The 22,358-nt window shown below is 54.4% G+C and overlaps 1 protein-coding gene across 2 annotated transcripts; it reads left to right on the top strand.

Annotated features, from left to right (window-relative positions):
• Positions 1-363: 363 nt before the first annotated feature.
• Positions 364-20,625, top strand: Slc8a2 (solute carrier family 8 member A2). 2 transcript variants are annotated; one of them, XM_048369360.1, is made up of 9 exons: positions 364-1,038; positions 5,378-6,018; positions 7,499-7,921; positions 12,829-12,932; positions 13,077-13,094; positions 14,775-14,899; positions 15,174-15,273; positions 19,426-19,704; positions 20,242-20,625. In XM_048369360.1, the coding sequence occupies exons 1-9, from the start codon at positions 364-366 to the stop codon at positions 20,616-20,618; spliced, it is 2,742 nt and encodes a 913-aa protein (XP_048225317.1). In that variant the 3' UTR covers positions 20,619-20,625. The 2 variants fall into 2 exon arrangements, with proteins under 2 accessions (XP_048225317.1, XP_048225318.1); XM_048369361.1 differs by lacking the exon at positions 13,077-13,094.
• The last annotated feature ends 1,733 nt before the right edge of the window (positions 20,626-22,358 follow it).

The following is a 22,358-nucleotide window of genomic DNA, read 5'->3' as shown; positions in this document are numbered from 1 at the left end:
GTGTTGCTGGCCAGCCTCTGGGCTCAGAACTGGCGTGATTCCAGACTCAACCTGTGGGGAACATCTCCTAGGGACCTGGGGGTGGGGTGGGGAGGAACCTGCGTTGGCCTCCTGGCTCATTTCCTAGGAGCAGGATGGCAGAGGCCGGGATGGTGGAGTGCTAGGTGATAAAGTGCTGGGTGGTGGAATGCTAGGTAATTAAGTGCTGGATGGTAGAGAGCTAGGTCATAAAGTGCTGGATGGTGGAGTGCTAGGTGATCCAGTGCTGAGTGGTGGAGTGCTAGGTGATCCAGTGCTGGGTGGTGGAGTGCCTCCCCTGACCTCCTTGTCCTCCTCCTCGCCAGCAGGCCCCCGCCAGCCCCCATGGCTCTTCTGGCTCTGGTAGGCGTCGTGCTCCTCCTGGGGGCTCCCCCGTGCTCAGGAGCCGTCACCCCAACTCCCTCCCTGCCACCGCCTGCAGCCAATGACAGCGAGGACAGCCCCGAGGGCTGCCAGGGCTCCTACCGCTGCCAGCCCGGGGTGCTGCTGCCCGTATGGGAGCCGGACGACCCGTCCGTGGGGGACAAGGCGGCGCGGGCCGTGGTGTACTTCGTGGCCATGGCCTACATGTTCCTGGGCGTGTCGATCATCGCCGACCGCTTCATGGCGTCCATCGAGGTGATCACCTCCAAGGAGAAGGAGATCACCATCACGAAGGCCAACGGCGAGACCAGCGTGGGCACCGTGCGCATCTGGAACGAGACCGTGTCCAATCTCACGCTCATGGCCCTGGGCTCCTCGGCCCCTGAGATCCTGCTGTCCGTCATCGAAGTGTGCGGGCACAACTTCCAGGCGGGGGAGCTGGGCCCGGGCACCATCGTGGGCAGCGCGGCCTTCAACATGTTCGTGGTGATCGCCGTGTGCGTGTATGTCATCCCGGCCGGCGAGAGCCGCAAGATCAAACACCTCAGGGTCTTCTTCGTCACCGCCTCCTGGAGCATCTTCGCCTATGTCTGGCTTTACCTCATCCTCGCTGTCTTCTCCCCCGGTGTGGTCCAGGTGAGCAGGGACCCGGGGACACCCGTCTTGGTGTCTGTCTGTCTGTCTGCCAAAGCCTGGCTCTCAACGTGGAGCGCTGATTCCCGTAGATGCCGAAGTGAACATTCGTAAGGCCGAGGGCAGCCAGGTGTGGCTGTGCACAAGGGGACTGAGCCAAAGAGAGCTAGTGGGGGCTGGGGTCCCCCAGGCAGGCTGGAGGCGCTTACCTTTGCATGGGGTTCACCCAGCCAGGTCACTTGTTGAACCCTCACAAGTTTGGGATTGGTGGCTCACGTGTGTAATCCCACAAGAGATGGGGAGATCGTGGTTCAAAGCCAGTGTGCAGAAGGGATGGCTCTCAAAGAGTAAGCCAGGTGTGGTGGTGCATGCCTATAAGCAAGGTCTGAGGTTCAAAAATAAAATAATAACGTAAAGCAAATGAGTGCCAATGGCTCTTGCCTATAATTCAAGCTACTTAGGAGACTGAGATCTGAGGATGGCTGTTCAAAGCCAGCCCAGGCAGGAAAGTCCATGAGACTCTGATAAATTACCAAAATAGTAGGAAGTAGAGCTCTGGCTCAAGTGGTAGAGTACCAGCCTTGAGGAAAAGAAAATAAAAAGCTCAGGGGCTGGGAATGTGGATTAGTGGAAGAGTGCTTGCCTGATTCCTCAGCCCCACATAAACAAGAAAAAGCTCAGGGACAGCACCCAGGCCCTGGATTCAAGCCCAAGACTAGCAAAGATAAGCAAGTAAATACATACATACATATATACCTAAGGCAGCCAGGTGCCAGTGGCTCACACCTGTCATCCTAGCTACTCAGGAGGCTGACATCTGAGGATCATGGTTCAACCCCAGCCCAGGCAGGAAAATCCGTGAGACTCTTATCTCCAGTAACCAGAAGGAAAAAAAAAGAAGCCAGAAATGGAGCTGGGTTCAAGTAGTAGAACACCTGCCTAGCAAGTGCAAGGCCCTGAGGAACAGAATTCAAACTGCAAAAAAAAAAAAAAAAGAAAGAAAAGAAAAACACCTTACATAAGAGCATTTCCAGGGCTAACAGGGCCCCTTGAGCTATGTTGTTGGCTTTTTTTTTCCTGGTGGTACTGTGGTTTTGAACTCAGGGCCTTACACCTGCTGAGCCAGTACTCTAGCACTGAGTCATGTATTTGGTCAAGACCCCTGGATCTGTGCCGAGCAAGCCAGGTATGGTTACATATTTACCAAGACTCGTGCCCCTTGCATAATTTATTCCCCTATTCACATCATTCATAGGAAACAAGCATACACCAGCCTGTGTTTTGAGACAGCTGCTAATTGGTTAAGGACAAAATTTACATAATATATTCACAGGCGTGCAGACAACCATGCCCACATCACTGCACAACACAGGCTCAGCATTTGCTGGCTAGGCAGCCATAGTTTGCATAATTCATTCATTATTCATCACTGGTTTCTGATATCAAGATAATTTATGTGGAGTCAGTGTAATTTATATGTCCATCCAATTCAACAGGCATAGCAACCTCATGACCACTTTGCATAATTTATTCCAACACAGAGACAAAAATTGAGACCCACGGCAGCATAATTTACACCTACATTCCCACCGCCATTTGCCTGGCCTCTTAGCCGCCTTCCTTTACAACATTTGCTTAATTTATCTCCCATAACTCCATTTGCATAATTTATTCATGGGCCTGGCCTCCTTCATTCACACTCATGCATAATTTATTTGCGGGTGCCCAGGATTCATTCACACTTGGACGTGATGTATTAATGCCTGTCAGGTTTTGCTAGCTTATAGATCCTAGGAAGAATGGAAATCAAGAGGTATAAAAATGCTATATGGGTGCTGAATTAAAGCAGAACTCGGGGCTTAGAAATCACCGGCAGAAAAAAGGAGAGACAGTGTCCCAGAAGGCACTGAGTTTCCTAGCTGACATGGAGAAAATTTCAAAATCAAGTCTCATACAGTTCTCTGGTGCTATTAAAGTCAGTTTGGGGCCAGGTGCCAGTGGCTCATGCCTGTAATCCCAGCCACGCGGGAGGCAGAGAGAGGAGTTTCTTGGTTTGAGGCTGGCCTAGACATAAAACACAAGACCATATCTAAAAAATAACTAAAGCAAAAAAAGGGCTGGGGGTGTGGCTCAAATAGGAGAGCACCTGTTTTGCAAACACGAGTCCCTGAGTTCAAACCCCAGTACCCTCTGAGAGAGGGGGAGAGAGAGAGAGAGAGAGAGAGAGAGAGAGAGAGAGAGGAGAGAGAGAGAGAGAGAGAGAGAATATCATTAATAGTTCCATGCAAGAATCTCCAACACAACACACATAGAACAGAGTTGAGGTCTGGACTGCAGAGATTCTGAGATGAGTTTTGGGGTGTAGGTGTGCTACGGGGTGCCCTGAAGGGAGGCAAGATGTGAGACAGCTCTGTGCTGGCATCTTGTTTCCCAACAATCCGATGTCATGAGCTCATTACAACCCAGGACCCCCCAGTTATGATAGCAGTCCTTCAGGGGTGTTTCTGTCCCAGGAGACTTACGGGGTCTCAGTCCATCCCCACAGCAAGTGGATGTGAAGCTTCAGGAATCGTGTCTTATCCACAGGTGGGAACTGAAGTCTTTACTTCAGTCCTGGGGACTGAGCCTCCTGCATGCTAGGTGGGTGCCCTACCACTTGAGACAAGTGCTCTCCCCCCCCCCCAGCAATGTTTCTTTGTATTTTGTTTGTGAGAGAAGGCCTCCCTAACTTTGCCTGAGCTCACTCAAAACTTGAGATTCTTCAGACTGGCTGGGACTCGACAGGCGCTACCACACCCGGCTTAGGGAATTAAGTTGTCTCAGAGGTTGAGGGTTTTGTTTTATTTTTTTCCTGATTAATGGAGAGCCCCCAGAACAATGCATAGTGGTAGCTTCAATTAATACAAGGGAGAGTGTTTGTGTCACAGTTGGTGCTAAAAGTTTCACTTCTTGTCACAAACCCATCTGGTGGCTTTGTGCACTTTGGCTATTTCCAGGCCCTCCCAGCAGCAGGGGATGTGGTGGCTGGATGTTAAAAGCTACTTTCCCTGTCCGACTCATTTATAAGGAACTTCTAGGGGGTGGGGGATCTAACCAAAGAGTAAATACACTTGATTTTTCTCTTCTTTATCTCTAATAAGAAAGGCAACATTTGGCTCTTTTGCTTTTCCTTTTTTAAAAATACAGTACTAGGACTTGAGCTCAGGGCCTCAGGCTTGCTAAACTCTATGTTGAACCACTTCTAGCCATTTTCGCTTTCTGATATAGGGTCTCACTTTATGCCTGGATTGGCCTGGACTTCTATCCTCCTATTGGTGCTTCACCATGTCAGTGGGGAAGACAGGCACAAACCACTGCACCCAGCCATTGTGCTTGCTTCCCCTGGGATGACTGATGTGCCTCACCAAGCCCAGCAATTTATTGAGATGGAGTCCCACAAACTTTTCTGCCTGGGGTTGGCCTTGCACTGTGAGCTCCAATCTCTGCCGCTTCAGTAGCTAGAATTACAAACTTAAGCCAAGTTTTGCTTTGTGAATTTTTTTTGGTTGGTTGTGGGGCTTGAACTCAGGGCCTGGGCACTGTCCCTGAACTCTTTGTGCTCAAGGATAGCGCTCTACCATATGAGCCACAGCGCCACTTCCAGTTTTTAAGTGGTTAATTGGAGATTAAGTCTCACCAGGGACTCTTCTGCCCAGGCTGGCTTCAAACTGCGATCCTCAGATCTCACTGAGTAGCTAAGATGACAGACATGTGCCTCTGGCGCCCAGCCTTGTCCCTAGTTTTTTGTTTGGTTCTTTGGTTGGCTTGTTTGGAAGTACAAGAGTTTGGGCCTTGCTTTTGCTAGGTAGGAACTCTGTCACTTGACAGTCAGGTGTGATTCTTGGTGTATGAAAAGTGGATGGTTGGGGCCTGGGGATATGGCTTAGTGGTAGAGTGCTTGCCTAGCATGCATGAAGGCCTAGGTTCTATTCCTCAGTACCACATACACAGAAGAAGGCAGAAGTGGCGCTGTGGCTCAAGTGGTACAGTGCTAGCCTTGAGCAAAAGGAAACCAGGGACAGTGCCGAGTCCAAGGCCCAGGACTGGCAAAAACAAAACAAAAACAAAAAGTGGATGGATAGATGAGTGGATGGAGGAGGGATGGATGGATGAGTGAATGGATGGATGACCCACCCCTTCTCTGACGTTGTTCCACTCTGCCCACGCCCTTCACTGTCCACACTCTCACTCGGATCCCACTCACCCTGCTGGCTCCGCCCTACATTGGCCCCGCCCCACTTTGATCACGCCCCCGTAACCCCTCCCCTCGGTGACCACGCCCCTATCCGGCCCCGCCCCACAGGTGTGGGAGGCGCTGCTGACGCTGGTCTTCTTCCCCGTGTGCGTGGTGTTCGCCTGGATGGCGGACAAGCGGCTGCTCTTCTACAAGTACGTGTACAAGCGCTACCGCACCGACCCGCGGCGCGGCGTCATCATCGGGGCGGAAGGCGACCCGCCCAAGGACATCGAGCTGGACGGTGGCCTGGAGGCGCCGGGCACGCCGGGCACGCCAGGCTCCGGCGACGCGGACGTGGGGCGGCGCGAAGCGGCGCAGATCCTGAAGGCGCTGCGGCGGCGCCACCCCGACAAGGAGCCCGCGGCGCTGCTGGGCGCCGCCCGCTACTACGCGCTGCTGCGACAGCAGAAGAGCCGCGCCTTCTACCGCGTGCAGGCCACGCGCCTGCTCACCGGCGCGGGCAACGTGCTGCGGCGCCACGCAGCCGACGCCGCCCGCGTGCCCGGGCCCGCCGACGGCGTGGACGACGACGAGGACGACGGCGCCAGCCGCATCTTCTTCGAGCCGGGCCTCTACCACTGCCTGGAGAACTGCGGCTCGGTGCTGCTCTCAGTGGCCTGCCAGGGCGGCGAGGGCAACAGCACCTTCTACGTGGACTACCGCACGGAGGACGGCTCCGCCAAGGCGGGCTCCGACTACGAGTACAGGTGCGGGGGCGGGGCCCGAGCGCGAGGGGCGGAGCGAGGGGCGGGGCCTGCCTGCGGGGGCGGGGCCTCCTGCTATGAGTGCAAATGGGGAATGGGGGTCAATGGATGGAGGCCCAAAGGGGCTGGGGCCCCGCAGGCTGTCTAATCCATCCTGAGTCTAATGTATGAGGTGCCGAACCGCACTCCACCTGTCCCGGACTTGGTGGCTGTCATTCTGTGTGTCCAGTTTTGGAACACAAGTCTTGTAGAGGTCCAACCTTCTCCCCTTCACCCCAACAATCTCTTTATTTTTTTGAAAATAAATTTTGGTGCTGGTCTTGGGGCTTGAACTCAGGGCCTGAGCACACTCCCTGAGCTCAGTTTGCCCAATGGTAGCCCTCTACCGCTTGAGCCACATCTCCACTTCTAGGTTTGTGCTGGTTAAGTGGAGATAAGAGTCTCATGGACTTTCCTTCCCCAACTGGCTTGGGTCTGTGCCTCCTGAGCAGCTAGTATTGCAGGCGTGAGCCACTGGCACCAGGCTTCCCCGCTCCCCCTTACTATAGATCCCAAGCTTGGCCTTAAACTCTAAAATCCTCCTGCCCCCAAGCTACAGATCATTATAGGTGTGCACAACCACGCCCAGCCCTCTACTCAATTTTTTTATTTTGAAAATTTTTACACCTACAGAGGTGTGACGAATTCACTTTGATGAATCCTCATGTAACCCTCACCCAGACTCACCCGCTGTGCATTTGGTCCTGTTTGCTTTCAGTCTCTGCAACATAAAATAGCTTATCTGTGACATCCTGCAAGTGTGAGTTACTGACCCCTCACCCTGGGTGATCCTGGGTATTAGTGTGGGTTTCCATTAGTCATGTGACCACACTCAGGAAAGTTAGCTGAGTGGGTGTCCTCCAGTCAGTTTCCTGTCCCTGTGGGCATTTCCCATGTTCTTCTGGCATCCTTGGCTGTGTTCTGCAGATGCCCTGGACACGACTGTGTCCCCTCCACCTATGGCACAGGTGCTCAAGAAGTGTTTGTTGTATGAATCAACAGTGCAGAGTTAAGGACTGTGGGCTTCCTCTTCAGGGCACCTCAGAAGAGTGACAAATTCCATTCCAAGATCCTCAAATCCCCACTGCTCGAAGTGAGACCTGGGTACCAGGCTCACAGGCCCTAAGGCTGAGTAAAAATGCTGAATCTTGAAACATCAGCAGCTTTTGAATTTGAATCCCTGGAGAGCACTCCAGGGACTTTGCTCGTGCTGTTCCTTCTGCACAGTTTGCCTGTCCCTGTGCCTCCATATACATTAGGTCTCCTACTCTAGGAAGCCCGCCCTGATTTCACACCCATCATAATCCTCACGGGAAGAAGTAGCCTTATCTCCTCCCCTCCTCCTCCGTGAAGCCTGCCCTGATCCCCACCTACCATTGACCGCCCCCCCGCTTCCTCCCTTCCTTCCTCCCTCTCTCCCTTCCTTGTCCCCCCCTTGGCGCAGCGAGGGCACGCTGGTGTTCAAGCCAGGTGAGACGCAAAAGGAGCTTCGCATCGGCATCATCGACGACGACATCTTCGAGGAAGACGAGCACTTCTTCGTGCGGCTGCTGAACCTGCGCGTGGGCGACGCGCAGGGCATGTTCGAGCCCGACTGCGGCGGGCGACCCAAGGGGCGGCTGGTGTCGCCGCTGCTGGCCACCGTCACCATCCTGGACGACGACCACGCGGGCATCTTCTCCTTCCAGGACCGCCTGCTGCACGTGAGCGAGTGCATGGGCACCGTGGACGTGCGCGTGGTGCGCAGCTCGGGCGCGCGCGGCACCGTGCGGATCCCCTACCGCACGGTGGACGGCACGGCGCGTGGCGGCGGCGTGCACTACGAGGACGCGTGCGGCGAGCTCGAGTTCGGCGACGACGAGACCATGTGAGCGCGTGGCCCCCAGTGGGCCGGGGGCGCGGCTGGGGAGAGGGGCGGGGCACGAGGAGAGGCCAAGGATTCCGACTGGCTGGCGCCTGGGGCGGAGCTAGTGGGAGGGGCGTGGCCTGGGGAACGCAGCGAGGCTGAGAGAGGCCAAGGATTCTGAGTGGACGGCGCCTGGGGTGTGGCCTGAGGATGAGCACAGAGCAGGAAGGAAGGCATGTTTTGTTATTTTGGTTTGTTTTTGTCTTGAACTCTGGGCCTGAACTTGAGCTCTTCAGCAGGCTAGGTCTCTACCACCTGAGCCACAGCTCCACTTCTGGTTTTCTGGTGGTTCATTGGAGATAAGAGTCTCACAGACTTTCCTGCCCAGGATGGCTTTGAACTGTGATCCTCAGATCTCAGCCTCCTGAGTAGCTAGGATTACAGGTGTGAACCGCCAGCACCTGAAGAAGGCATGTTTTGAGACTGAGCAGGGTCTGGGAAAATGGAGCTTGGGAATAGGCGGAGCCTGTGAACGCTAGGTAGATGGTCTTGGGGAGGGGGGCTTAGGTGGCCTTGGACAGGGCACAGAAATGGTACTTGGTTGAGTAGAGTTGGGATCTGGAGCCCGCAGGACCTTCTGAGTGGGTCGTAGAAATGGAAAGGGAACTTGGCTGGGCTGAGGTGAGGGGTCGGCACTGGAGACAAGGCTTGCGGTGTGGCTGTGGCTGAGCAGGGGGCGGGGCCTATGAAAAGGGTGGGGCCTGCTAGGTGTGGCCGTGTGGTCGCGAGGCCTTGGAGCTGGATTTGGCTCTGTGGGGCCCAGAGAGATATGCGGAGAGTGGTGAAGGTCCCTGTCTGCACAGGATTGAAGTCTGGGTCGGGACAAACAGAAGAGGGCTGCGCCCCCCCCCCCCCCCGCAACAGGCGTGGTTTGGAGGCAGTGCTTGTGCGGAGAGGCAGAGCCTGAGGTGTGGAAGACCTAGGATGATGGTGGGCCAGGCTTCACGGGAAGATGGGAGTAGGGGATTGGGGAGGTGGGCTGGACCCACAGACATCAAGTAGGCGCGCGCGCATGGACGCAAGACTTAGATGTCAGATTTAGTCCTGGCTGATCTGAAGGCCCGGCCCGCAGCCTTTCCCCCGCCGGGAGCACGCGCACCGCCAGCTCCCTGCCGCCCCCGCGGCCCAGCTGTCGACTCCTCCCGGCCGCCCCCGCGCCTCCCACCCAGAGCCCCTCCGCGCTCCTTCCTCCCTGCCGCCTGGCTTCCCAGCCTGCCTCCCTCGGATCCCTCGATCTTAGCTCCTCTCGGCCCCCCGTGTCTAGCGCTCTGACTTAGGTGATATTTCAGGCAGTTTTCAGCGCTTTTCCCCCATCTTCTTCTCTCTGTCTGGCTTGATCCCTGCCTTGGGGAACTTGAATTGGCAGCTTCTGGGGTTGGGAGGAAACGGTCTTGACTTCATCTCTTATACCCAAGAGGCTGGAGGCATCCGGTCCCTCTTGTAATCTTGCCTGTCTCATGTTGCTGTAATCCCACGGGGCCCTCTCCTCCTACAACAAGGCTTCCCCAGCCTGGGACACCCTCTGTCCCCGGCCCCCGCCCAAGCTTCCAGCTGTGACTTCAGGAGGCACAGGGAACAGGAGGCTAATTAGCGTTTAGGGAAACACTTCCTTCCTCTGATGGGCAGGCGTTAATTAGAAGCGCTCTGGAGCAGGCTGGAGGAGAGGCCTGGGTAGGATCAACACAGAGGAGGAGGCAGACAGAGAATAAGAGGGACAGACAGACGTCAAGGAAGAGAGTCAGACCAGGGAGGGAGGGAGGGACGGAGGGAGAACTGGGGTCAGTGAGAGATCAAGGGAGGCAGGATAAGAAAGTCATCGGTGCCAGGGGCTGGCAGCTCACGCCTGTCATCCTAGCTACTCAGGAGGCTGAGATCTGAGGGTCGCCAGTCAAAGCCAGTCCGGGCAGGAAAGTCGACGAGACTCTTATCTCCAATTAACCACCAGAAAACAGCAAGTGAGGCTGTGGTTTAAAGTGGTAAAGCGCTAGCCTTGAGCAAAAGGAGCTCAGAGACAGTGCCAAGCCTGGAGTTCAAGCCCCTTGACTGACAAAAAAAAAAGTCTGAGGTCAGAGGCTGGGGGGTGAAGGGCCAGTGAGTGGAGCTTCTGGGAAGCAAGGAGAGAGGCCAGGCTAGAGAAGGCTGCTTCCTTAGATCTCAGGAAGTCCTTCTACTGTGTAGCTCAAATCTCTCTTGCTGCCCTCCTGCCGCTTGAGTTTCTCTCCTTCTGGGTCACCCGAGTGCCTGCTTCCTTCCTCCCAGGGCACCAGTTGGCGTGTCACCGCGTGTCAATCACAGGGTGTCAGCAGCCTGTCTTCCACAGAACGACAGGGACACACGTGTCACCATGCCAGTGTGTCACTGTGTCTGTGAGGAGTGTCTTGGGAGACAGCCCCTCCCTCGAGCACGGTTTCAGCACCGCGGACAGCTCCCAGCCCACTCCCAAGGTCCTCCCGCCCCTTCTTCCCACCTACAGGAAATTTAAATACCTAACAAGCAGGAGCGTCCCCACATGACCCGCTTATGGTCATGGCCCAGCCGTGCTGTTGGCCAGGCTTTATTTCATCCCTTGGGCCTTGAGCAACAAAGGCCAGGAGAGAGCACAGCTAAGGGAGGGGAGAGACTGAGTCAGAGAAGGTCAGAGACAGAGTAAGAGAGCCTCAGAAAGAAGCTAAGCAGAAATGATCAGGCAAAAATGAATACAAGAAGCAGAGACAGAGATTGAAATGAATAAACAAAGACTTTAAGAAGCATAAAGAAACCAGGCTCAGGGATGTCCTGCTGTGATCCTAGCTACGTAGGAGGTTGAGGTCCAGAGGATCACAACTTGTATCTCAAGTGATAGAACACCAGACAAGTGAGTAAGTTGAGCAAGCTCAAGACCCCGAGTTCAACCCCCAGTACCACCAAAACAAAATGCATAAGGAAGCTAGGATGTTCTGGCACCTGCCTGTTTGGGCAGTTATTTGGGTAGTAGAGGCAGGAGGACAGCAAGTTTGAGGTCAGCAGAATCAAAATACCAACCAAAGGCCTGAGGCAGGGTGGGGAGGGGAAGGGGGTGGTTGCTAAAGTGGTAGAGCACTTGTCTGGCTAGGATCTGGGTTCAGCTCCAGCCTGGCGAAGAAAGACATAAAGGAGGCAGGATATGAGGCGGTAGGGAGGTGCGCGGCCTCCAGCTGGGCTCCGCAGGTTGGCCGTGGGGGTGTTGAGCATCTGGTCCCTGAAGAGCATCTGCTCCTCCATAGGGAGGGGCTGCAGGGTGCGAGGGCTGTGGCGGGGCGGTGTGATTGGCGGGGGCGGTGTGATTGGCAGCAGCTTCCTCCACTGGGTGGTGTGGGGGCGGGGCCTGCCTGTTCCAGGCTCCAGGACCAGGCCTCAGGACCGGGGCTGCATAGTGGGCTCTGGCCCCTGACAGTTGCTAGTGGCAGATGTGGGAACAATCTGGGGTTCTGGGTCTTGGTGACTCTGGGCAGTAGGTAAATTGTGTGCCTGAATCAGGGAACTGGAAAGTCCTGCCACCCCACCACACCCTGGGAACGGAGATGCAGGGCAGAGTCATGTACAGCCCTAGCCCTCAGGTAATATCTCCCAGTGGAGGACAGGAAGTTGAAGATTTTTTTTTCCTTTTGCCAGTCCTGGGCTGGAACTCAGGGCCTGGGCACTGTCCCTGAACTTCTTTTGCTCAAGGCTAGCACTCTACCACTTGAGCCACAGCGCTGCTTGCGGCTTTTCCTGTGTATGTGGTGCTGAGGAATCAAAGCCAGGGCTTCATGCACATTAGGCACTCTACCCCCAAGCCACATTCCCAGCCCAAGTTGAAGGCTTTCTATACTGACCTTACATATTTACTACATGGCAAGGCCCTGTTCTAGATTATGGGGAAAACAGTGAAAGAAGTTTAAGTTTGAAAGTAAGGTAGCGGGGGCTGAGGATATGGCCTAGTGGCTAGAGTGCTTGCCTCCTATACATGAAGCCCTGGGTTCCATTCCCCAGCACCACATATACAGAAAATGGCCAGAAGTGGCACTGTGGCTCAAGTGGCAGAGTGCTAGCCTTGAGCAAAAAGAAGCCAGGGACAGTGCTCAGGCCCTGAGTCCAAGCCCCAGGACTGGCCAAAAAAAAAAAAGAAAAAGAAAGTAAGGTAGCAAGTTGCAAACCATCAACAAAACAAACATTAATAAGCCTGTTAGAACATGGTATGCAAGCCAGGTGTGGTTGTGCACACCTGTAATCCCAGTTTACTGTGAAGACTGCTAGGGGATGGAGGTCTGAGGCCAGCTTTGCATAAAGATGTGAAATCCTATATGAAAGAACAAAGCAAAAAGGAACTGGGAGTGTATAGTCCTTGCCTAGTAAGCTCAAGGCCTTGAGTTCAAACCTCAGTACCAAATAAGAAAAAAAAAAAGCAACTAAGACTGGAACCAAAAAAAGTCTGTTGCTGGATCAGTGGGGTGGAGTTCAGTCTTAAAGAAGGAGGTGGGAAGCCACCTTACTGAGATGGGAAAGTCTGAAAGGAGCCTGGTGGAAGCCAGCTCTGCGCATAAGGAAGAGCAAGTGCAAAGGCCCTAAGGCCTGAGCAAACAGATCTGGTATGTTGGAGGAAGATCTCAGAGACCAGAAAGGGCTGGATTGTGGAGGAATCTTGTAAAACATCCTAAGACTTGAGCTTTTCTGTTAAGTGAGACACATACCTTGCAAATGTCCTGAGCAACTGGGTTTGGTTGTGACAAGCCGACCCTCTGCCCCTAGGGTAATTGGAGGCTGGGGTAGAGGAGTTGCCCTGGCAACCAGACAGCCAATAGGAGCCTTTTCTGGCAGTTCTGGGGTATGGCTTTAGGTGAGCATCCTGCCTCCACCACCCCCCCTTCCAGGAAAACACTACAGGTGAAGATAGTGGACGATGAAGAATATGAGAAAAAGGACAATTTCTTCATCGAGCTGGGCCAACCCCAGTGGCTCAAGCGAGGGATTTCAGGTGAGGAGTGCCGGGTGGGCTGCAGGAGAAATGTGGTCCTGGGGTTGGGGGACCCTAGGGGCTCAGGCGTAGCCACTCAAGCTCGTGAGCGTGAGCCTTGCCGAGATTTGACCTCACTGTGTCCCTGTCTCTGTCTCTCCCCAGCTCTGCTCCTCAATCAAGGTGAGTGGGGTCACCTCGGCAGTGAGTGGGAGGACCCTTTGGAGGGGGGTGGGGGCCGGCTAGAGTTGAGTTGGGTCTGGTGGGAGGTGAGCAAGAGGAAGGTTGGGGCTGGGAGAGGGCTGACATGGTGTGTGCGTTGGGGATCCAGCTGAGGGTATAAAGTCATGTTGGGATACTGGGTCTGAGATCTGAGGGGGGATAGCAGGGAGTCAGGGGGTGCTTAGGAGATGGGGACCCAGGATCTGTCTTCTGGTGGGATGTGACCTCCAGTTCTAGTGTTTTTTAGACTCATGACAGGAACAGATAAGAACGGAATTCCACTGACTTCAAGGCAGAGTTTGGGGTTTGAGGTGAATATAAAGTTTGAGGGGTATATGTAAAATTTGAAGAATTGGGGTCAGGGTCAGAGGTTGGGGGCCATAGTTCATTCTAAGATGAGTGGTTTGGTGATGGTGACAGGATAGCCTTGGAGTCAAGGTCACAACTGGAGCTGGCCATCAGGGCCCGGCTGCACCACAAGCCTCTGGACAGACAGACAGACAGGCCTGCAAATCTCCAGCACTCAACACAAAGTTACTTCTTTTTTTTCCTCTTCTTTTTCTTTTTGGTTTGTGTTTCTGAGGCAGGATCTTACTATGTATCCCAGGCTGACGTGAAATTTGGGGGGGGTCCTGCCTCAGTCTCCTGAGTGCTGGGATTTGACATGCAGCCAGAGTGGCTTTTTGAATGCTCCTGCTGTGGTAGCTTTCTCCTGCCACGTGGCCAATCCATCTTGTGAATCTACCTGGCCAGGGAGCTTTGGTGTTGTTTCTGGGCCCTCTGCTTGTAGCTGGTGAGCAAGACCTCCTCCCTCAGGGTCCTGGAGGGCCAACTGTCCATCACTGCTGACTGCACTCTACTGGCTCTGACTGGTGGTCACGCCCAGCTGCAAAGAAGTCTGGGAAATGTAGTCCAGCTCCTTGCCCAGGAGGCCCTGGTTGGGGTGAACCCATAGCTGAGTTCTTTTACAGCTAGGGTGTCAGAGGTGGGGGTTGAGGTCTGATGTCAGGTGTAGGATTGGGGTCGGGGGCAAGACCTGGGCCAGAGATAGTGATTGTTAGAGTTGGGGTGGCTAGCTCAGGGTTAGGGTTGGAGTACAGTTACATTTGGGACCACATTCAGAGCGGAGGTGGTACTGGGCTTGGAGTAAAGGATGAAGAATTTTTGGGAAGGAAAACAGTCTCCAGGCCAGGATGTGGGCGGATCTGGATCCAGAATTTGTGACACATCCTCCTCCTCCCTCGCCTCAGACACATGCTAGAAGTTTCCAGAACTTGAATATAGACAGACCTCCTCACCCAAGGGTGGGGATGGCGATGACATGGTAGTTGGCAGTGACCCAGGAGATCACACTTACTGGAGATTTGAAAACTAACCCCCAGAGAGGCCAAGGCACTGCCTAAGGTCACACAGCCAGCTGTGTTTGAACTCCCAAACTGAACTTCACTGGGTTTCAGGGTTGACAGAGAGATGGAAGGTCTGGTCATCATTTTTTTTGAGGGGGGGGGAGAGTGTCACCAACAAGGTGTCCCAAACGAGAACAACTAGCTTTTCTCCATCAAAGGGAACAGGGAGTAAAGTTACCACAGGCCCAGTTAGGCAGACGCCCTGGCAGTCCAACTCCCATCCTTCATGCTTCAGGAGATGGGGACAGGAAGCTGACGGCTGAGGAGGAGGAGGCACGCAGGATAGCAGAGATGGGCAAGCCAGTGCTTGGAGAAAACTGCAGGCTGGAGGTCATTATTGAGGAGTCCTATGACTTTAAGGTGATTTGAGGGGCTCACCTTCATGGCTATTTCCTTGGGGGAGAGCCTGGGAAGGGAGGAGCCAAGAAGAGCCCCAGGAAGACATTGGCCCTGGTGCCCAAGCCCTTGTGTAGGGCCAGTGCCAGCACCATGGACAGTGCACGCCTTCTCTCCCCACCCCCATCCCCCCCACCCCCGGTTGTGGAGGGGAAGGGACCCTTGAGTGTGGCTGAGTCCCGGGTCCCCCTCATCGAGCTGCCCTGAGGTGCTCATGGTGCACTGGTCTCATCCCCAGAATACCGTGGATAAACTCATCAAGAAGACGAACTTGGCCTTGGTCATCGGCACCCACTCATGGAGGGAGCAGTTTCTAGAGGCAATTACGGTGAGCGCAGGTAAGTGGGGCGGGAGGGGGCAGAGACACAGCAGTGGGGAGGGGCAGAGAGGAAAAGAGAGACCGTGTTGGGCAGGAGGAGGGTTGGGCCTGGAAAGATGGGCTCCTCTGTTGTCATGGAAACAGTTACCCAGACACCCTGGCTCTCCATCCCACCAGAGTAGGTTCCCACCTCCTTGCACCTCCTACATACCTGCAGTGCCCCTGTGTGGCCAAAGAGAAGATGACACTTGGGGCCAGTAAATTCCATCTTTGAGACTCACACTAGCCCTCCCATACAGATCAGGGAAACTGAGGGTCAGAGTCAGAAGAGAGACTGATTCTCAGTGAAGGCCCACGGGACTTCCAGAAAAGCCGAGGTCGGAAGTCAAGGTACCTTCTGAGACAGGATATCCAGTTAACTTAAGAAAGGAAATTTGGGGGGCTGGGGATATAGCCTAGTGGCAAGAGTGCCTGCCTCGGATACACGAGGCCCTAGGTTCGATTCCCCAGCACCACATATAAACAAAACGGCCAGAAGCGGCGCTGTGGCTCAAGTGGCAGAGTGCTAGCCTTGAGCGGGAAGAAGCCAGGGACAGTGCTTAGGCCCTGAGTCCAAGGCCCAGGACTGGCCAAAAAAAAAAAAAAAGAAAGAAAGGAAATTTGGGGGCTGGGGATATGGCCTAGTGGCAAGAGCGCTTGCCTCGTATACATGAGGCCCTGGGTTCAATTCCCCAGCACCACATATACAGAAAATGGCCAGAAGTGGCGCTGTGGCTCAAGTGGCAGAGTGCTAGCCTTGAGCAAAAAGAAGCCAGGGACAGACGCTGAGTCCAAGCCCCAGGACTGGCCAAAAAAATAATAATAATAATAATAAAAAGAAAGGAAATTTGGGCCTGGGAATGTGGCCTAGTGGTAGAGTGCTTGCCTAGCATGCATGAAGCCCTGGGTTCGATTCCTCAGCACCACATACACAGAAAAGCCAGAAGTGGTGCTGTGGCTCAAGTAGTAGAGTGCTAGCCTTGAGCAAGATGAAGCCAGGGATAATGCCCAGGCCCTGAGTTCAAGACCAGGATTGGAGAGAGGGTGGGGGGAGAGGGAGAGGAATAGGGAGAAAATTTGCCTCTGGGATCCGAAGAAACCAGGCATCTTCAGAGCGGGAAATTACGAGGCATCTGACTCCTAGAGGTGCCCCTTCCAGAGGGGTGTCCTCTGTATGAATGCATTTCTGAGGAATCCCCTGGGCCAGCCCTGTGAGGGACCCTGCTTAGGGAGAAAGGAGACAGAAGTGACCTGGACTGGCCTGGCCCTCTCCTGTGGAGTCACAAGGTAGCAGCACCCCACATAGATGGGGGCTGGGGCCGGAGGCTTCAGGAAGCGCAGGGGTGAGGAGGATCCTGGCCCAGCCTGGAGGTCAGGGAAGGCTGTCTAGAGGAGACAGCACCTGGGCTGAGTCACCAGTGGGGCAAGATGGCCGCCAAGGGAAGGGAGAGGAGAGGATGGGGGTTCCAGGCAGAGCAACACCAGGCACAGATTTCTGAAGTTAGGTGTCACTTGGAGGCAGTGCCTCCTTTTGTTTTGTCTTGTTCTAGTTCAAGCAGTACTGTAGTTTGAACTCAGGCCTTCACTCTGGCTATGCTGACTGATGTTCCACCATTTGAGTCATACCTCTAGCCTGGATTTTTGCTGGTTGTTTTGGGAAATGGAGTCTCACAGACTTTTTTTTCCTTTCTCACTGTCCCTGGCTTCTTTTTGCTCAAGGCTAGCACTCTAGCACTTGAGCCACAGCGCCACTTCTGGCTTTTTCTGTATTTGTGGTGCTGAGGAATCGAACTCAGGGCTTCATGTATGTTAGGCGAGGACTCTACCACTAGGCCACATCCCCAGTCCTCTCGAAGGCTTTTGCTCCTGGACTTTTGAACTGTGATCCTCTGGATCTCAGCCTTCTAGGTGGCTATGGTCATAAGTGTCTCTGATCCACCAATGTTGGTGACAATGCCTACTTTGAAGCACAAAGGAGTCAAAGGATGAGGCTAGGAGCCAGTAGAGTCTGAGTTGGAGGACAGTGGGTAGCCATGGCAGAATTTGGAGCACGGTAGGGAAAAGCTTGGGTGGAGGCAAAGACACCAGCCCCCTCTTCCCCAAAATGTGGCTTTCCTAGAATCCATTGAGGCTAGCCACAGCCATATTCCCCAGATACAAATATCCACTCTCCCAGAATTCCTTGCAGCTAAAACTGCTTTATTTGTGCTTTCCCAGAGTCCCTTGCAACAGTAGCCATCTCACTTAGTGTGGCATTGAGACATAAACACAGGGTGTCTGAGGCACCTCTGACCTCAACTGGGTCTCACTAGCTTGGCTAGAGATGAGCTCAGCAGAAAACTCAACCACCAGTGGCTAATAGCACACCAAAGTTCATTTTTCATACACAAAGGCAGTGCATTGGTTCTCAGGTCAGTAATGCCATTAAACACTCCCAGCAGCTCTTTGCTTTGCCTCCCTCTTCACTGTATTTGCCTCATGGCTGTAAAATGACTGCTGCACCTCCAGTTGTCAATTCTTTATTCCAAGCAGGAAGGAAGAGGAAACAAGCAAACAGGAAGAAGCAATGTGTCTGAGTTTCCAATTTTAGTTTCTAGTTTGATTCTACTTCCAGTTGCAGCCTAATAAACTTATTCTTCCAGATGGAGCATGGGAAAGCAAGAGACCACAAAAACCACCAAGCTAAACATTTACATGTTCAAGCATTGATTTATTTTCTTTCTTTTTTTTTCCTTTTTGTTGGTCATGAGGTTGAACTTGGCTTGGGCACTGTCTCTGAGATCTGCAGCTCAACGCTAGCTCTCTACCACTGGAACCACAATGCCACTTCCGGTTTTCTGGTGGTTAATTAGAGATAAAAGTCTCATAGACTTTCCTGCCCAGACTGGCTTTGAACCGCAATCCTCAGCTCTCAGCCTCCTGAGTAGCTAGGATTACAGGCTTGAGCCATTAGCGCCCAGCAAGCATTGCTTCATTTCTCAAGCTAAGTGGCTTAGTATGCTGGGAAAGGGGGGAGAGAGCCCACATTGGGGAGTCCCTGCCCGCTGGGCCAGCAGGCAGCCTCTACAAAGCAGCTCTGTGATTGGGTGGCTTTGCGGGTGGGCAAAGCCTTTTGCAAATGGGCCCCATTTGTTTGGTGGACATGGTTTTGCTGGTGGGCATGACAGAGTGCAGCCCTTGTGTGGGTGTGGCTTGATGATGGGCGTGGCTTGTGCATAGTTAGGGCTAGCCACATTTTCTAGCATCCTTCTACATGCAGTGCTTATACATATACATATACGTGTTCCCCTGATCATCTGCTTATCAGCCAGGGATGAGGTCACCAGCAATTGTACTTTCATGACACACAAGTCACTACAGGCCCAAAGCAGGTCAGATTAGACCATAATAGGTGACAATTACTCAGGATAAAGGAATCATTTACAGAGCCCAAAACATGATGCATTGTGCCCACATCAGGAAAATTAGAATTTAAAGAAATCCTGTGTGTGTATGTACGTGTACATATGTGTGTCATTACCACACCAGTTGAGATGGTCGTTGTTGCAAGGGACTCTGGGAAAGCACATATTTAGCATTGCTAGCTGCAAGGAACTCTGGGAGAATGGATATTTTTATCTGGGGACTTAGCCGTTGCTAGCCTCAAGGGGTTCTGGGAAGGTGACTAATTTTAGCTGGGTGTTCGTCTCTCTTGCTGTGGGAGTTCTGGGAGAGCAAACACAGTTACTGAGTATGTGGCAAATATTAGCCACAGTGAATCTGATGAGTTGATATTTCTAGCTGTGGACATGGCTTTCAGTAGCTGTGGAAGCTTCTGGTAAAAGGACTATTTTTAGGCAAGAACAGGCCATCAGGCCAACAGGGATCCATGGAAGCTGGATATTTTTAGCAGGGTGTTAAAGGCCTCTTTGCACCTCAAGATATTTTGAAAAAGTAAATATATTTACCTGAGCCCAGCGCTTTCTAGCTGCAAAGGATTCTGGGAAAGTGGTTTTCATTGCCCACACAGCTACACCTAGCTGCAAGGGACTCTGGGAAAGCAATCAGGTTGGTAGGTCTCAAGTACAATGGGGCCTCTGTAGGCCATGGAGGAGGCACAGCTGTGTGCCCCAGCTGGGTCATTTGCCTACAGGGGACGAGGAGGAGGAGGAGGATGGGTCGCGGGAGGAGCGGCTGCCATCGTGCTTTGACTACGTGATGCACTTCCTGACGGTGTTCTGGAAGGTGCTGTTTGCCTGTGTGCCCCCCACCGAGTACTGCCACGGCTGGGCCTGCTTTGGCGTCTGCATCCTGGTCATCGGCCTGCTCACAGCCCTCATTGGGGATCTCGCCTCCCACTTTGGCTGCACTGTGGGCCTCAAGGACTCTGTCAACGCTGTGGTCTTCGTGGCCCTGGGCACCTCCATTCCTGGTAACACCCCAGGGTTGCTGCTCAGCGGGGCAGTCTCAGAGAAGCCTGGCAGGAGCAGCATAAGGGAAGGGTTTCACAGAAGAAAGGTGGGAGCTGGGTGTGTAGTAGCACCTGCCTGTAAATCTCAGCTACCTGGGAGACAGGGGTAGGAGGACCAAAGCATGGAGGCCGTCCCAGGTAAAGTTTCCTAGACTTTCTCAAAACCGAAATCCAAGTAAGTTGGGCACTTGGTGGCTTATGCCCGTAACCCTAGCTTCTCAGGAGACTGAGATCAGAGGATGGCAACCCGAAGGGGGCCCCAGCTCTGATTTCTAAAAAGCAGGCAGTGGGAAGGCAGTGGAGAGACACTGAAGCATGCAGTGGCGCGCACTAAGTGCAGCGGCTATGGAAAGCAGGCCCCCGGTCCCCAGAGGCGCAAGGCCAAGGATGCTGGTGGACTTTGCCTCTGGGCCTCGGGTGGAGGCCTGGAGTCCCCACTGGGAATCGGGATGCCCTCTGGGCACGCAGCCCCCCGACCCGCGTGTCCTATCCCCGCAGACACGTTCGCCAGCAAGGTGGCGGCGCTGCAGGACCAGTGCGCGGATGCATCCATCGGCAACGTGACCGGCTCCAACGCGGTGAACGTGTTCCTGGGGCTGGGCGTGGCCTGGTCCGTGGCCGCCGTGTACTGGGCGGTGCAGGGCCAGCCGTTCGAGGTGCGCACCGGCACCCTGGCCTTCTCCGTCACTCTCTTCACCGTCTTCGCCTTCGTGGGCATCGCCGTGCTCTTGTATCGACGCCGGCCGCACATCGGGGGCGAGCTGGGCGGCCCGCGGGGACCCAAGCTGGCCACCACCGCGCTCTTCCTGGGCCTCTGGTTCCTCTACATCCTCTTCGCCAGCCTCGAGGCCTACTGCCACATCAGGGGCTTCTAAGCCTCCCGCCCCGCCCTCCGCCGCCCGGGGGACTCGGCCGCACCTGCTTTCGGACCCTGGCCTCCTGCTCCAGACAGCCTGGCTGGGCCCTGAGACTCCGCTCCTCCATCTTCCAGAACCTTGGCCTCCTGGGGGTGGGGAGATGGAGCTTCCTGTCCCACCGCCCTGCCCCCTTCCTTCAGAGTCGCCCCCCTCTCCCAGAGCCTCTACCCAGCCCATCCCCAGAGAAAATTCCCCTAGAGAATTCCACAGCTCTTGAGGGAAGAGGAGGCCGAGCCAACCCAGGGTGGCATCGATCTCCACCCTACCCCCCTCCAACCCTCAGGGAGCCCCGCCCAGCCCTGGGGGAAGGGCGGCGGGGGTGGGGGGGGAGTGCAGGCTGCAGACCTCCCCTAGTTTCTGTGCCCAGGCTAACTCTGGAGAACCTGGAAGAGGGAGGAAAGACGTGGGGGAGTCTGTCCCCAGGCTCAGCTGGAGGAGGCAGGTTTTGAACCCGCAACTTACCACATTCCAGCGCCCCGTCGTGCCCCCCCACTACCTCTGAGGGCCCTCGCCACACCTTGGAGGGAGGAGCCTGCGGGTGTATATAGCGTGTTTGGGGATGGGGGACATGGGAGGGTGCATGTCTTTGGGAAGGGAGGGTAACACACTTTGGGGAGGGGGCTGGGGAACAAAGGGGATCCTCTTGGTCTCCCCGACAATCTGGAAGGTTCATTTTGCCCTCAGTGCCAGCCAATCCGGGCAGGACCCTCGAAGAAGACACGGAGGGTCCCAGAGGACCAACTGCAACAAGCCAGCAAATGCTGCCACATCTGCCTGTGGGGTGGGGTGGGGTGGGAGGGAGGGAGGATGGGATTGAACCTGGGTCGGGATGGGCGTTTTTAACTTCCTTGGCCGCCCATCTGACGGTAGGCCATCTATCTACGTTTTCTTACTGTTGATGTTTCCTGCCTCAAGGACACATTTGGGGTGTAGGGAGTGCTTGTCCATTCCTTGCCGCCCGAGGATGACCCTTTCACCCCCTACATCCTCCCGCTTCCCCCCAGGTTTTCCGCATTCTGTCATCAGTCGTGCACCAGCCCAAGCATCCCAGGCCTGCTTTGGCGCCTTTCTCCACCGTAGCTCATCAGCACCACTATCTGTCTTCTCCGGTTTCTGAAAAAAGTTGCCATAAAACTTTTAAATTCTGCCTGAAAAAGTCTTCCCATGGGAAGTTGGGACCCAAAGCGGTGGGCTAATGAGGCCTTGGAGCTGTGTGCCAGTGCAACCGTAAAATTAGACTGGACAGTCTGCTAATCTGCAGGGCACGCCCCCACCCGCCAATCTGGAACTTCTAGCCATGCCCCCGTCCACCAATCAGGAACTTCTAGCCACACCCCACTGTCAGCCAGGAACTTCTAGCCATGCCCCCCTCCACCAATCAGGAACTTCTAGCCAGGGCTCCATCCAAGAATCTTCGCTGGCCACGCCCCCTGTCCATCAGCCAAGATCTTTAGCCACGCCCCTCCAGGAGCCTAGGCTTCTATTTGCCACACCCCTATTCATCATCTATGGATTTCTCCCTCATTCTAGAGCATCCTGGCAACAACAACAACAAAAAAGGCTTTACTTTGCCTGACACCGAGCGCTGGGGTTGGGGCTCCCTAAATGGCTTTTGCAGAGTCCTGCAGTGGTGACCAGAATGGAGCCAAGTAAGACCTTATCAGCCATAAAGAGGCACTGGGAGTCTATTTCCACAGC

Source organism: Perognathus longimembris, chromosome 20 (genome assembly GCF_023159225.1).
Source record: "Perognathus longimembris pacificus isolate PPM17 chromosome 20, ASM2315922v1, whole genome shotgun sequence".
NCBI lineage: Eukaryota > Metazoa > Chordata > Mammalia > Rodentia > Heteromyidae > Perognathus > Perognathus longimembris.
The sequence above is the reverse complement of the archived record's forward strand: the minus strand, read 5'-3'. Positions and strand labels throughout refer to the sequence as shown.